Source organism: Pituophis catenifer, unplaced genomic scaffold (genome assembly GCF_029215685.1).
Source record: "Pituophis catenifer annectens isolate HBS135680 unplaced genomic scaffold, rPitCat1.0.hap2 SCAF_2, whole genome shotgun sequence".
Lineage (NCBI taxonomy): Eukaryota > Metazoa > Chordata > Lepidosauria > Squamata > Colubridae > Pituophis > Pituophis catenifer.
This window is the reverse complement of record NW_027256882.1, coordinates 38,431,193-38,445,571: the sequence shown is the minus strand read 5'-3', so window position 1 is coordinate 38,445,571 and position 14,379 is coordinate 38,431,193. Positions and strand designations below refer to the sequence as shown.

Here is a 14,379-nt window from a genome sequence, read left to right as displayed (position 1 = left end):
AAATCTCCTAAAAGCCTGAAAGCATTCCTGTAGTATTAGCATGAGAGGATATAGGAATAGGTGGGATGGATATGATTTCCCCTCAAAGGAAGAGGACAGACAGGCGGCACCTTGGGGGTGTTTGTAAGTTTGAATCTTTCCTACGTGGATCCAGAAGATGACAAGATAAGATGAAGGAAGGAAGGAAGAAAAACAGGAGGGTAATTAGGGGGGACATCGGTGGAGGGTGGAGGTGTCGAAGAGAGGGTTGTGGATCTCCATTTCTCCACTCTGAAAAGAGAAGAAGACACTAAATTAATCAAAGCATTCTTTTAAAAGGGGGGATAATGCAAGACTAGGGGTCAATGTCTACTACATTGCCATCTCCATCACTGGATAGGTAAAGTACATGTTTGAACATGTCCCTTTGAAAGCAGTGAGATCAGCCCAACCTATCTCACAGGATTCTTATTGTGGGGAAAAGAGGAGGAGGAAGGAGTATTGGATATGTGCACCGTCTTGAGTTAATAAAGGAGGGATAACCCCCCCCTTTTTTTTAGTTTTTTAGTTGTTTAGCTTTTAATCTGTAAATGGGTTTTAATTCGAATTGTTTTATAATTGGGCCAAAGTATATAATTCTTTTAATAATTTTAAATTTTGTATTGTTATGTCTTTTAGTTTTGGCTGTGCACCGCCCTGAGTCCACTAGGAGAAGGGCGGTATACAAATTGAATAAAATAAAATAAATAAAATAATAAAAATAAACAAATAAATTTCTCATCGGTACCATGATAGCATCTCAAAGGAAAATATTTTAGGTTAACTTTATCATATTTTAGGTTTAACTTTATGCAGGGAAAGTTTTCTTTTCTTTCTCCATTAAAAGAGCATTCACCTTTGATTTTTCTACTTGTACCGTGAACAATATTCCTACACTTAGCTAATCCCTTTGTAACAGAATTGAACTCTGAACTCTTATCATATGAAATGTGAGCTTTACAATATGCCAAGAGATCTACTGTGTTTCTCTTACAATTGTACAAAGTTATTAAATTAGGAAAGCCCACTGTTTTGGGCCAGCTGGGCAAACAATGTCTAATATGGAAATTATCCAAGCATCCAGGTAACCCTGTATTTACAGCCAGTCAAAGTTAGGGGTTACCTGAAAAAGAGGACTTATGATCCAGGATCTGAAAGTTCTGATGGTTCTCCACCTGATCACATTATTGCAGTTTGTGTGCTTGGCAACATGGTGGCATCTACGGGTATTTGTAGCATCCCGTGGTCATGTTTTACCACAGTTTTGATGAAAATGGCATTTCTGGTTTTTGATAAAAGTACGCCATAACAAACAATGGGTCCATTTAAAAACTGCGGTTTTTGCACTTAAGACCATGGTCTCTGCTTAATGACCATTGCAAAAAACGTCATTACATGATTGATGATGGTTTTATGCCTGTTACAGCTTGCAACGGTAATGGGCAGGCTCCATTATGGTTGCAACTCAAGGACTACCTCATCAGATCCTGAAACCTCATGTATATAGAGCCTGATTGGGATGGTTGGATATTTGCCCTTGAAACCATGTCAATTTTTTTGCTTTGCAGTTGGTAGGAAGCAAACCGGAATGAACAAAGGAAAGGAACCACAGCTTTGTGTGGAGGAAGTGACGTCAGTGAACACTCAAAGAGAGAAGTCACGGAAGACATCTCAGCCAACGTCCACCCAAACCTGGAGGTGAGACTTGAAGCTAGAACTTTGTCTGCATATGCAAATATGAAATATTTCTGGATTCCTATCTCTTTCTTTAATCTCCTTACTTGTTCTCTAGTTTTAAACACACCTCAGATGGATACATCTGGTTAGTTATTCAATGGGACCATTAAGATGGAGATGATCAGACCAGACTTGGAAGTTTAAAAACAGAAAAAAGCCAGAAAAAACCCCACAGGCAAACCACTCCATTATTATTGCACAGAGTAGGAGTTGAGTTCAACTCAAAGTTGTACTTCCTCCCTCCCTTCCTTCCTTCCTTCCTTCCTTCCTTCCTTCCTTCCTTCCATACTTCCTTCCTTCCTTCTCCTTCTCCTTCTCCTTCTCCTTCTCCTTCTCCTTCTCCTTCTCCTTCTCCTTCTCCTTCTCCTTCTCCTTCTCCTTCTTCTCCTTTTCCTTCTCCTCCTCCTACCCCTACCCCTCCTGCTCTTACCATGCACAGAGCTGATTCTGAGCATGACCCCTTTCTCTCCTCACATGGTTTAATTCTGAGAATCCCCTTTTAGTTGTTTTATTGTATGCTAGTCATGCCTTTATATTATGCATTTATGTATCTGATTATTATTTTATTTATTTTTATTGTTTATATTTATATACCGCCCTTCTCCCAAAGGACTCGGGGTGGTGAACAGCCAACAGATAAAACACAAGAAATACAAAATTTAAAAACAGTATTAAAATCCAATTAAATTAATTTGGCCCACAATTAAAAACACCCCTGTATTAAGACCCATAATTAAACAATTTAAAAATTTAAAACAATTTAAAAGAGTTAGGCCATGTGGGGGGTTTTCTAAATCTTTTTTATGTATGGTTTGTTTTTTATACTACATCGTGTTATATATCTACATTGCCTTATATATCTAATCAATCAATGGCTACTTGATGCAAGTAGGCAAGAATCTTATCTTGGGTATTTTTATCATCACTTTGGAATTCTCCACTCTCCAGTCAGAAATCGATTAGGTCTACATTTTCCCCATGTATCGAAGGGGATGGGAGCTATTTAAGATTAAGTAGTCCTTATGGAACAGCCTCCATCCTGAGATTAAGAGGGTCTTTTTTTGGCCTTCTGAAGGTTACTAAAACCTGGTTTTCTACCCAGGCATTATAATACTGGGATGCTAGGGGAGCCCAAAATACGTGTTTGTGTCTATGAAGATTCTCAGTCATCCAGATCATGGTTGTCCCAAAGGTGCTTTTTCAATAGATTTTCTTTGTTTTTCCTTGAAGTTTTTTCGCTTCTCCTCCAAAGAAGCTGAACTGAAGAAATGTCTTCAAGGAGAAACAAAGTCCAGTTGCCTCTTGAAAAAGCACCTTTGGGACTAGGTGTGTTTGTAATTACTATTAATCTTCTCATCGTTCCTATCACCCATCTCCTCCCACTTATGACTGTATGACTGTAACCTTGTTGCTGGTATCCTTAAGATTTAAATTGACTGTTTCCCTATGACTATCATTAAGTGTTATACCTTATGATTCTTGACTAATGTATCTTTTCTTTTATGTACACCGAGAGCATATGCACCAAGACAAATTCCTTGTGTGTCCAATCACACTTGGCCAATAAAGAATTCTATTCTATTCTATTCTATTCTATTATTCTATTCTATTCTATTCTATTCTATTCTATTCTATTCTATTCTATTCTATTCTATTCTATTCTATTCTATTCTACTCTACTCTACTCTACTCTACTCTACTCTACTCTACTCTACTCTACTCTACTCCACTCTACTCCACTCCACTCCACTCCACTCCACTCCACTCCACTCCACTCCACTCCATTCCATTGTGGGATTATTAGCTATACCAAAGTAATTTTGTATTGGATTATTTTTAACTTCATCTTTGTCCAGTTTTAGGGTTATTGTTTAATTTTTATGTTTTTGTCTGTGTGAATTAGTTGTGAGCTGCCCAGAGTTGTGCTTTTAAGATGGTCATATGAATTTTAGAAGGCAACCCCCGCCCCACCTCCTACTCCATTTAGCAAGTCTTCAGCATCAAATCTAACTACAGCCCAGAGAGGTGGGTCTAATGTGACTTAGGTACAAAATAACTCATTTTAGCATATAACCTGGAGCTCCACAACCTGTGATTCACAGGCAAGATATCCCGAGCCTCTTTTCTCCATTCCCTGGGGCCATCCATAATCCAGCTGTTGAAACTGGTGGCAAACTATCCAATTATGAGGGCTTCCCCCCCCATTTGAAAAGTAATCAGACAAACATGTGTGATTTAATGCTTCTATTTTACTAAAAGGGAATGGGAAAATACTAAAAGAGAATCAAACATTGTGTCCTTACTGCTTTCACATAATTGTTCTTCCCACTATCCCAAAGGCTTAAAATACTTTTTTTACCAAGGCCCAGTTATACCTAGAAAAAGGTTGTCCACCTATACATATTAACCGTTTTGGTATATTCAATTAATTCCTATAGAACCGCAGCTATCTCTGTATATAGCTATCTACTATTACAATGCTTAGGGATGCAGTGGCTCAGTGGCTAAGACACTGAGCTTGTCGATCGAAAGGTCGGCAGTTCAGCGGTTCGAATCCCTAGTGCCACGTAACAGGGTGAGCTCCCGTTACTTGTCCCAGCTTCTGCCAACCTAGCAGTTCGAAAGCACGTAAAAAAAAATGCAAGTAGAAAAATAGGGACCACCTTTGGTGGGAAGGTAACAGCGTTCCATGAGCCTTTGGCATCTAGTCATGCCGGCCACATGACCACAGAGACGTCTTCGGATAGCGCTGGCTCTTCGGCTTTGAAATGGACATGAGCACCACCCCCTAAAGTCGGGAACGACTAGCACATATGTGCGAGGGGAACCTTTATCTTTATCTTTATTACAATGCTTAAAAGGCAAAGGAACTTTATCAGCAAAAATATGCAGGGGATTTCCCCTTTTCCCCCGCCATTTTCTTTTGTGTGCTCTATATGCTATTTAGATTTACATCATGGTGTTCCTGTGTTCCTGACTATCTTGTCTACTGTAAATATAAATGTAAAATATATCTATCTATATAAAATTTACAAGTTTGTGTCAGTGTCTCTGACTTCATTTGGACACTTGCTGCACAATTCCCTGGCAGGATCTTTGTCAGCCGAAATAGGGAGGGGAAGGGTGGATGAATAAATCAAAATCAGAATAGAGCTGGAAGGGACTTCGAAGGTCTTCTAGTCCAGCCTCCTGCTTGAGCAGGAGATCCTATCATTTCAGATAAGTGACTGTCCAGTCTCTTCTTAAAAAGCCCCAGTGATGAAGTGCCCACAACTTCTGAAGGCTGGATGGAAGGTGGACGAATGGAAGAGTGGACGAATGGTGGTTTATTGCCTTATTATAACTAGGAATAGTTTCTTGGCTGTGCTTAAAGGTATGGATTGGGGGTAGGGGAAGCTCGGGACTGGAGCAGAGGTGGGTTTCAGCAGGTTCTGACCAGTTTTGGAGAATGGGTAGCAGAAATTTTGAGTAGTTCGGAGAACCGGTAGTAAAAATTCTGACTGGCCCCGCCCCCATCTATTCTCTGCCTCCCGAGTCCCAGCTGATCGGGAGGAAATGGGGATTTTGCAGTAACCTTCCCCTGGATTGGGGAGGGAATGGAGATTTTACAGTATCCTTCCCCTGGAGTGGGGTGGGAATGGAGATTTTTCAGTATCCTTCCCACGTCCATCAAGCCACACTCACCAAGCCATGCCACAGAACCGGTGGTAAAAATATTTGAAACCCATCACTGGACTGGAGTGTGTTAAGAGGTCAATGCAAAATATGTATCCCAACAATCTCAAAAGAACTACGATAAAGTTAACACATTACTAACATTTTCCGAAGAAAAATTCAGCCCAGTATAATTATTCTCTTGAAAGTCATCCTAGTGGCTTTTGGGCTTGTTAGATGTAAGGCCTCCAGAGCAGTTTAAAACATAAAAACTCATTAAAATGATATCGATCAAATTGCAGGAAGGGTAGTCTCACATTGACCGCTTATTGAGCAATTTGGCTAAGAACTGTTTGCAAAGTTGTGTCTCCACTCCAGTTGTTATTGTTTAGCAGCACACCTGAGGCTTTGTTGTTACTTCTTATCTAGATTATGCTAGATTGTAAAATATGGGCCTTGCTTATTCACTCGGATAAGTAGATTATGTCTTGGTGAATTAAAACCATTAAAAGAGATACTTTATATATTTACTATCTTTGTATACCAGCAGTGGGTTTCATATTTTGTTACTACTGGTTTGCCGCACACATGCTTGCTTCGCAGCGCGCCCCCCGGTTTGTGCGCATGCCTGCCTTCTGTGCATGTGCCCAGCCTCCCGTGCATGCACCCAGCCTTCCGCGCATGTGCCCAGTCTTCCGCGCATGCGCCCAGCCCTCTACGCATGCGCCCGGCCTCAAAAATGTGCCTAAATAAGACAGCATAGAGCCGGGGCGGGTGGGCGGGGCCACCCGTGATTTCTACTAACAGTTCGCCCGAACCGGTCTGAACCAGCGGAATACCACCTTTGTGGTATACCCCTTCTCACTATTGCAAATACAGGTAATCCTTGATTTACAACCACAATTGAGCCTGTAATTTCTGTTGCTAAGTGAGTTTTGTTTGGTAAATGAGTTTTGCCCCATTTTACGACCTTTCTTACCGCATTTCTTAAGTGAATCGCTGCAATTATTAAGTTAGGAAGAAGGTTGTTAAGTGAATCTGGCTTCCTCATTGAGTTTGCTTGTCCGAAGGTCACCTGACCCCAGGACACTGCAATCATCATAAATATGAACCAGTTGCCAAGCGCCTGAATTTTGATCACATGACCATAAGGATACTGCAGTGGTCGTAAGTGTGAAAAGCGTTCATATCTCACTTTTTTCAGTGTGCTGTTGCAATTTCGAACTGTCACTACATGAACTGTTGTAAATTGAGGACTACCTGTACATCCATCCATCCATCCATCCATCCATCCATCCATCCATCCATCCATCCATCCATGCACATATCCATCCATTACATACCGGGGCCAATCCAGGACATTCATATACAGTATAGTCTCCATTTTCACTCTCTGATTCTGTAGGGTTCGGTTCCATTGTTTTGGGAGATTGTCTCCTGGGGAGAAGAACACAAGATAAAAGTGATGGGATGTTACAGAGATCATAGAGTCCTCATCGGTTAGTTAGCGTCATCAGGTAGACCAGACTAAGAAGTCAATTTCACAGGAAGGCTGAAGCTCTTTTCATTGAGCTCATGCGTTGGCTGAGGAATTCTGGGAGTTGAAGTCCACAAGTCGTAAAGTTGCCGAGGTTGGAGACCCCTGTCCTAAGTGATCAAGTGTTTGTCTGCTCAGCATTGGGAGATCTGTTTCGCAGCTCTGGAAAACAAATCTTTTAAAGATATCCCCCAACCTAGAGATCTTTTCTCTTGAGATAAAGAGAGAGATGAAAGTTCTGCTCTCCTGTGCCCTCTGTCCCAAGGAGCCATGGCTTTTCCAATTCTGAGACTTGCTCCATTCTCGCAGCTCTCCCATTCCCTCCCACCTCCAGGGAAAGTTCTAGAGAAAAACACTTACTCTTCACCAGTAAGAAGTTTCTTCCGATGCTGATAGTGGTGGACTTGACAAGACTGTGCTAGCCTGGAATCCATATACTGAAAAAGAGGAACAGAAGATGATTAAGGAGAGCCTCATGAGATCAGGAAAATCATCTTCTCAAGCATCCTCCACCAACCCAATGTCTCTTCTGAAAGCTGATAGGCAAGACAATTATGATGGAATATTGTCCCTCCCACCCCACCCTTCCCCTCCTGGGAGTCTCCACGCGGCCCATTTTGGATGCCAGATAAGTGCAGGGCCTGCATGGAGACTCTGGGAGGGCAAAAAACGGGCTTCCCAGGAAGTTCTGGGAGTCTGGAAACGGGCCCGTTTCTGGCCTCCAGAGGGCCTCTGGAGCCCGGGGGAGGCTGTTTTCGCCCTCCTGGAGGCTCAAAAAAAGCCTCCAGAGCCTGGGAAGGGCAAAAATATACTCCCCCCCCCCGCCATGGTGCAGGAGGCTGAGTAGGCCACGCCCACCATGGCCACGCCCACCCAGCAACCGGGCAGAGAACCGGTTGCTAACATTTTTGAATCCCACCCCTGGTAGCAATCAATAGACAATACAATTTAAATAGTTTGTGACGGAGAAAAAGGGTGTGAAAACAGCTCCTCCTTAACACTTCCCAGAATATATGGCCCGGGGTGCAAAGTAGCCTGCTTTAGTTTGGCAAGATTTCTGTCTATGGGCGAGGAACAATAAAGAAAAAGGTTTTGAAGAGGCTCAATATGTCTTTCCTGATTTTTGGAGCCCTATAGGCAATAATACCAATTCAACCGAACTCTGATCTCTGGGACGTTATCCAACTGTCATCATTCATGATCACTAGAATATCCTCTGGAAACTTTGATTTTGGGATTTACCGATTAGATAGATTTGTTGTTATAGAAATGGCTAGTTTCTATGATTATGAAAAAGTAAAAAAAAGTTGAGGGTAGAGCTTAATGCCTTAATTTACTGCACCAAAGGAGTCAGAAGTCAATGCCTAATTTCACAAATATTTGCTTTTCCATTTTTTTTATATGTCATATTATAAATTAATAAAACTATTAACAGACTATTGACTGTTTCCTAATATGATGTGATTGCTTATTTGTTCCCTATGACTATCTTTAAGTGTTGTACCTTATGATTCTTGACGAATGTATCTTTTCTTTTATGTACATTGGGAGCATATGAACCAAAGACAAATTCCTTGTGTGTCCAATCACACTTGGCCAATAAAGAATTCCATTCAATTCAATTCTGTTCTGTTCTGTTCTGTTCTGTTCTGTTCTGTTCTGTTCTGTTCTATTCTGTTCTATTTTATGAGAAAGCAATGACTACTAGAATATCCTCTTCCCCCTCCCCCTCCTCATTTTCATTCCATTGAACACAATCTACTAAGCCCCATTTGATTGAGTTCATACGATACAACATGAACTATGATTTCCAAACCATAAACACAACATGCTACAGTATATATAACATGTCCTATAAGCAAGGTCTTCATCTTTCATTAACAAATCCCATTTTGCAAAGCCAACGTACTGCACTGGGTTGATGGTATCGGTACTGGTTCCCCCGAGTAGCTGTGTATGCCATCTTTTGAGCCAAGCGTACTTCTTTCTGAAGCCTGCAAATTAATCATAAATGTTTTGAGTGAAACACAACAAGAAAAAATAGGAATAACTCCCAACGCATTGTTCTCATTTTCCCGATTCATAGATCATTAAATCTGCAGCCCAGTTCACCCTCAGCAATAGGAAAAACAAGGAATAAAGGAATTTTACTGATCATGGGCAGAGCTTCTCCCAAGGGGTCCTCAGTGCTCTCTAAGCTTGCTTATTTTCTTGCAAATGTTTCATTACCCTAACTAGGTAACATCATCAGTGCTAGTCTGTTTCTCCCACCTCAAACATGAAAATAGTGATCATTATAATAATAGAGAAACAATATATGAAAAAGGGGGCGATTGTTGTGGTCTGCCGGCAGCCTGCGGAGCTGGAAGCAGAGTCGGACAGTGAGGAGGCTGGGAAGGACAATGGGCCAGTCCTGGAATCTGGGGAAGGCTCGGACGAGGGTTCTGCGTCGGAGGCAGAGATGGAGCCAGGGCCATCTGGGAGTTATGCGCTGACTCCAGAGCCTCCAGAGTCTGACGTCAGTGAGGCAGAGGAACAGGGGCAGCTTGTTCCCAGTGCACACATGTGCAGAGCTGCCAGAAGGCAAGATCAGTTAAGACAAAAGGGGCGACTTGGGAGTAAGGCTTGGAGATGATTGGCCCCTCCCATAAGACATAAAGGTGGAGCAAAGGGACATGAGCCTTTGTAGGAAGCAACTTTGTTCGTTCTGGTTGGTTTCAATTCTGATGCTCTGTTTTGACTCTGTGCTCCATGTGGCCTTGCAAAGCTAATTGCCAATTAGGTCTTTGGCAGCGTGTCAAGTGAGATAAAGGTGGGTGCTTATCAGCCTTATCCCGGAGGACTGTGGCAGACTATTTACAAACTATTTGTGACTCATTAAGGGCTGTGAATGAACATAATTCACAGCCGTTAAAATAAAAAGAGGGTTTTGGGGACTAATCGTATGCTTTTTACTCTCTCAGGAAGCCTAGGTCAGAACAACAATCAAATTCATACCTGTACCAGCAAATGGCTGCAACCACCAATCCAGAGACTCCTGTCACTGTGCACATGACCACAAGAGCTGAAAGGAACATAATGAACAACTCTGAGGGTTGGACCCACAAAGATATGACAAAACACTGCTTTGCCAGCTATGCAAACACAAACATTTCACCATTCAGCTCTTCTCCTCATTCTTGCCCCATCTTTTCTGGTTCCCTAAAAGAAGACTAAACTAATGCCAACAGGTGCAACAAAGCAGCCTTAAAATTGACAATGAAGCCATCAAAATTCTACTGTTCAATGAAGCCATCATAGCGTCTCCTGTTCAAGATCAACCATCCACAGTAAAGGAACAAGCAGTCAAGAAATATGCTGCAGGCTAGCACTTAGTAGAGCAGCCATGAAGGCCCTGGAAAGAATACTCAAACACCATGATGTGTCTATACCTACAAAGATAAACAGACCACGGTATTAACAGAGTAACAGTTGGAAGGGGCCTTGGAGGTCTTCTAGTCCAGGGGTGTCAAACTCACGTCGTCACGGAGGCATCACATGACTTATTGGGATTTTTTCCCCCTTTGCTAAATCAGATGTGGGCGTGGCCAGCGTGTGATGCATCCGGCCCATGGGCCAGTGGTAGAATTCAAATATTTCCACTACCGGTTCTGTGGGCAATCAGCCAGTCAATGTCAGTCACAAAGAATCAGGACCACATGTTAATTTATTGCTCATGCCTATATATTAAGGATCTAGTCAACTAATGGTCAGCACTAAATTGGTGCTAGGTGAGAGTTAACAGAATTCAAGATGAGTTAAACTTATCAATAGCAATAGCACTTAGACTTATATACTGGTTCACAGTGCTTTACAGCCCTCTCTAAGCAGTTTACAGAGTCAGCATATTGCCCCCAGTAATCTGGGTCCTCATTTTACTGACCTCGGAAGGATAGAAGGCTTAGTCAACCTTGAGCTGGTGAGAACTGAACTGCCAAATTGCAGGCAACCGGCAGTCAGCAGAAATAGCCTGCAGTACTTCATTCTAACCACTGCGCCACCCACAGCTCTTCTTAGACTGCTTATGAGAATGTAATGACTCTAGGCTGGTTACTCTCTTGACTCCACCCCCAGACTCTGCCCGTTCTCCTCCTATGGTCAATTAGTCAGTCTACTCACTAAGAGTCACAGCTTTATTCATGCTAGTAACTGGAGGACGCGACCTCTGTTTGAAGTCCACTCTTACTCTCCTTGGTGGTGTGGTGGCTGAAATTGGAGTGATTTCATATGACTGAGAGGAAACTGCAGAAGTGTTCCCAGAATAGGAAACGCTTGTTGGCTGAGAAGTTGGGAAGTCAGTCTGAGAGCTGGATGGTTCAAATACCTCAGTAATACCTGTAAAATCAAAACACATTAATTTTAAAGAATGCCATTTTCCCCCTGCCTGCTTTCTATTCACTGCTGTTTAGTACCAGATCCTGCAAATTTCTCTGTGAGACAAGTCTTTGCGATAGTTTCATCAATCTAACAGCAGAGCTAAGCTTAAAATTTGACAATAGACCAAATTCTAAACATTTTTTGGAAATATGGTCCAGTAAGCAATGTTGCTCAGAGATGATAAGGAACTGACAACAAGTGTGATATTCTGTCTATAGTCTATGAGCTAATTTTTGCTTTAGATGAGAAAAATAATTAAGAAATAATCCCCATCCCCATCCATTCAGTTGTTTTCCTCCAGATATACAATAGTAGAGGGATTGCCTGATGTCTACCTTTCTATTCCTATTTGACTATTCTACTATCCATCCATCCATCTAGCTATAACTGGAAGAACTGAAGGCCATTTCCTTCAGGGTTGTTTATGCAAACTCTCGATTACCGTTTCCTGTGGGTTTGGAGCAGGATTTCTCAACCTTGACAACTTTATGATGGGTAGATTTCAATTCTAGGGAATTCTGGGAGTTGAAGTCCACTCATTTTAAAGTCACCAAGTCTAAGAAACATTGCTCTGGAAAATGCTGTGCCTTTTGATCGAGAGAATGTAAATTCTGGCCTGCAGCTCATATGTTTTCCCCTCTTCCTTATTTTCCCTGCCTTTTATATTATTATTATTATTATTATTATTATTATTATTATTATTATTATTATTATTATTATTATTATTACCATGTTTCCCTGAAAATAAGACCCTGTCTTATATTTTTTGAACCCCGAAATAAGTGCTTGGCCTTATGTTCGGGGATGTCTTATTATTTTGGGGTGCATGGAGCAAGATGGGGCTCCTCTTGCTGTCTTACCTGATTTCCACCTCTGTCACCCTAACCAGGGGAAATGGCGAGGAATGGCTGCGCATGCGGTTAAATATTTTCGGGGAGGGCTTATTTTCGGGGAGGGCTTATTTTCATGGGGGGCTTATTTTAGCGCATGCACTCAAAAGCCCGATTGGGCTTATTATCAGGTGATGTCTTATTTTAGGGGAAACAGAATATTATTATTATTATTATTATTATTATTATTATTATTATTATTTACATTGTTGATGTTTAATCAATAAGCCTAGGGATTACTGAACTGAAGGGTGTGTGTGCTTGCTCTCATCTGGATGCGGGGAATGACTGGGAAAATGCTGGATGCAGTTTGAACTGGAAATGATCTCATTTTCCAACACAGTTAAGAGATAAAAATAGATAGTGGATAAAATCATAATGCATATTCAATCTTACTTCCAGGCAGTACAAATGTCAGAGAGACAGGGAAATAAATATATATATATAGAGAGAGACTGGCTCAATGCTTTGGATTAAAATTTATTGGAAAGTAGACATTGCCATGTAATTTGAGGAGTGGGGTGAAGCACAATCCAGAGTCAAGCTCTCCAAATTCTGTGCCAAAGTTTCCATGACGGTGGCAATCAGAAGGTGCCACATGACCCAACAATCTCTTGAATCATGAATCATTCCAAGGCATGGCATTATTATGCAAATACTAAATGCACTTAGAAATGAATGCAAAGCAGACTCTCATCTTACACGTGTAGTCCTCGACCTACGACCACAATTGAGCCCAAAATTTCTGTTACTAAGCAAGAGGATCGTTAAGTGACATTTGCCCTTGTCTTGCCACAGTTGTTAAGTAAATCACTACAGTTGTTAAATTAATAATAAGTGAATCTGGCTTCTCCATTGACTTTCTTTGTTGGAAGTTGGCTGGGAAGGTTGCAAATAGTAGCAATAGCATACTTCATACAATATATACCACTTCATAGGGCTTTGCAGTGCTTTTTAAGGGGTTTACAGAGTCAGCCTATTGCCCCCAACAATCTGGATCCTCATTTTACCCATCTCGGAAGGATGGAAGGCTGAGTCAGTGAGAATCGAACTACCGAACCGCTGGCAGCCGGCAGTCAGCAGAATTAGCCTGCAATATTGCATACTAACCATTGTGCCATCATGGCTCTTAAAATGGTGATCACATGACCCCACGACACTGTAAGTTACCATTATAAATACATGCCAGTTGCCAAGCGTGCGAATTTTAATCACGTGACTATGGAGAAGCTACAACAGTGGTGTGAAAAACAACAGTAAGTCACTTTGTGCAGTGCCAGTGTAACTTCAAACGATCACTAAAGGAACGGTTGTTAAGTGAAGAACTACTTGTATGCAGTCACTTGCTCTGCCAGTATTAGTGCGTGTGTGTCTGTGTGTGGTTTCCTCCTTGATAGTTACTTAATTAATCTGTTCAATGATTTGAAATTATTAAAGAGAATTGGACCCGGGGATGGGCTTCAAAAATTTTAGCAAGAGGTTCTCTGCTCGGTTGCTGAGTGGGCGTGGCCATGGTGGGCGTGGCCTAGTAGGCCTCCTGCACTACGGGGAGGCGTTTTTGCCCTCCCCAGGCTCTGGAGGCTTTCCTCGAGCTTCCAGGAGGGCAAAAAACGGCCTCCCCAGGTTCCGGAGGCCCTCTTTCTGGCCTTCCCAAACTTGTGGTAGGCCTGTTTTTTGCCCTCCCTGAGCCTCCATGTGCGCCCTACACTTACCTGCATCCAAAATGGGCTGCGTGGGGACTCCTGGGAGGGGTGGGGTGGGCCAGCCAGGAGTGGGATTTGGGGGTTCTCCGAACTGCACAGAATCTTAGCTAGAGGTTCTCCCGAACCCCTGCAAACCCCCAGCAGAACCACCCCTGATTGGGCCCCTTATGCTGATTCCTTGCGTTAGATAGGAAACACCCCAAATAATTTGTTCCCTTTTGGAGAAAGAACGAAGAGTTGGTGAATTTACATACCAGGTACGGTGGTCTTCATCGTGGATGGTTGCAATGCCTTTTCATGCTTAGCCAAAAGGTAACGCAAAAGACCCGGCAAATCATTAGGTCTCTTCTGAGTTTTGAGTTTGCTTTCTGAAAGAGAGGAAATGGAGAGGGGAAGTGCAGCCAGTAAACACACACACACACAC

The 14,379-nt window shown here is 42.1% G+C and overlaps 1 protein-coding gene across 1 annotated transcript in view; it reads right to left on the bottom strand.

Annotated features, from left to right (window-relative positions):
- Nucleotides 1-204: 204 nt before the first annotated feature.
- The window catches only part of LOC139309364 (neural proliferation differentiation and control protein 1-like), a 25,633-nt gene continuing 11,458 nt past the window's right edge, over nucleotides 205-14,379 (bottom strand). The window contains exons 3-9 of the mRNA XM_070933424.1: nucleotides 14,210-14,323; nucleotides 11,105-11,320; nucleotides 9,944-10,010; nucleotides 8,856-8,940; nucleotides 7,307-7,383; nucleotides 6,753-6,846; nucleotides 205-270 (exon numbers count right to left, since the gene is read on the bottom strand). Of these exons, the coding sequence (XP_070789525.1) occupies nucleotides 205-270; nucleotides 6,753-6,846; nucleotides 7,307-7,383; nucleotides 8,856-8,940; nucleotides 9,944-10,010; nucleotides 11,105-11,320; nucleotides 14,210-14,323 (719 nt within the window). The remainder of the gene's footprint in view (nucleotides 271-6,752; nucleotides 6,847-7,306; nucleotides 7,384-8,855; nucleotides 8,941-9,943; nucleotides 10,011-11,104; nucleotides 11,321-14,209; nucleotides 14,324-14,379) is intronic.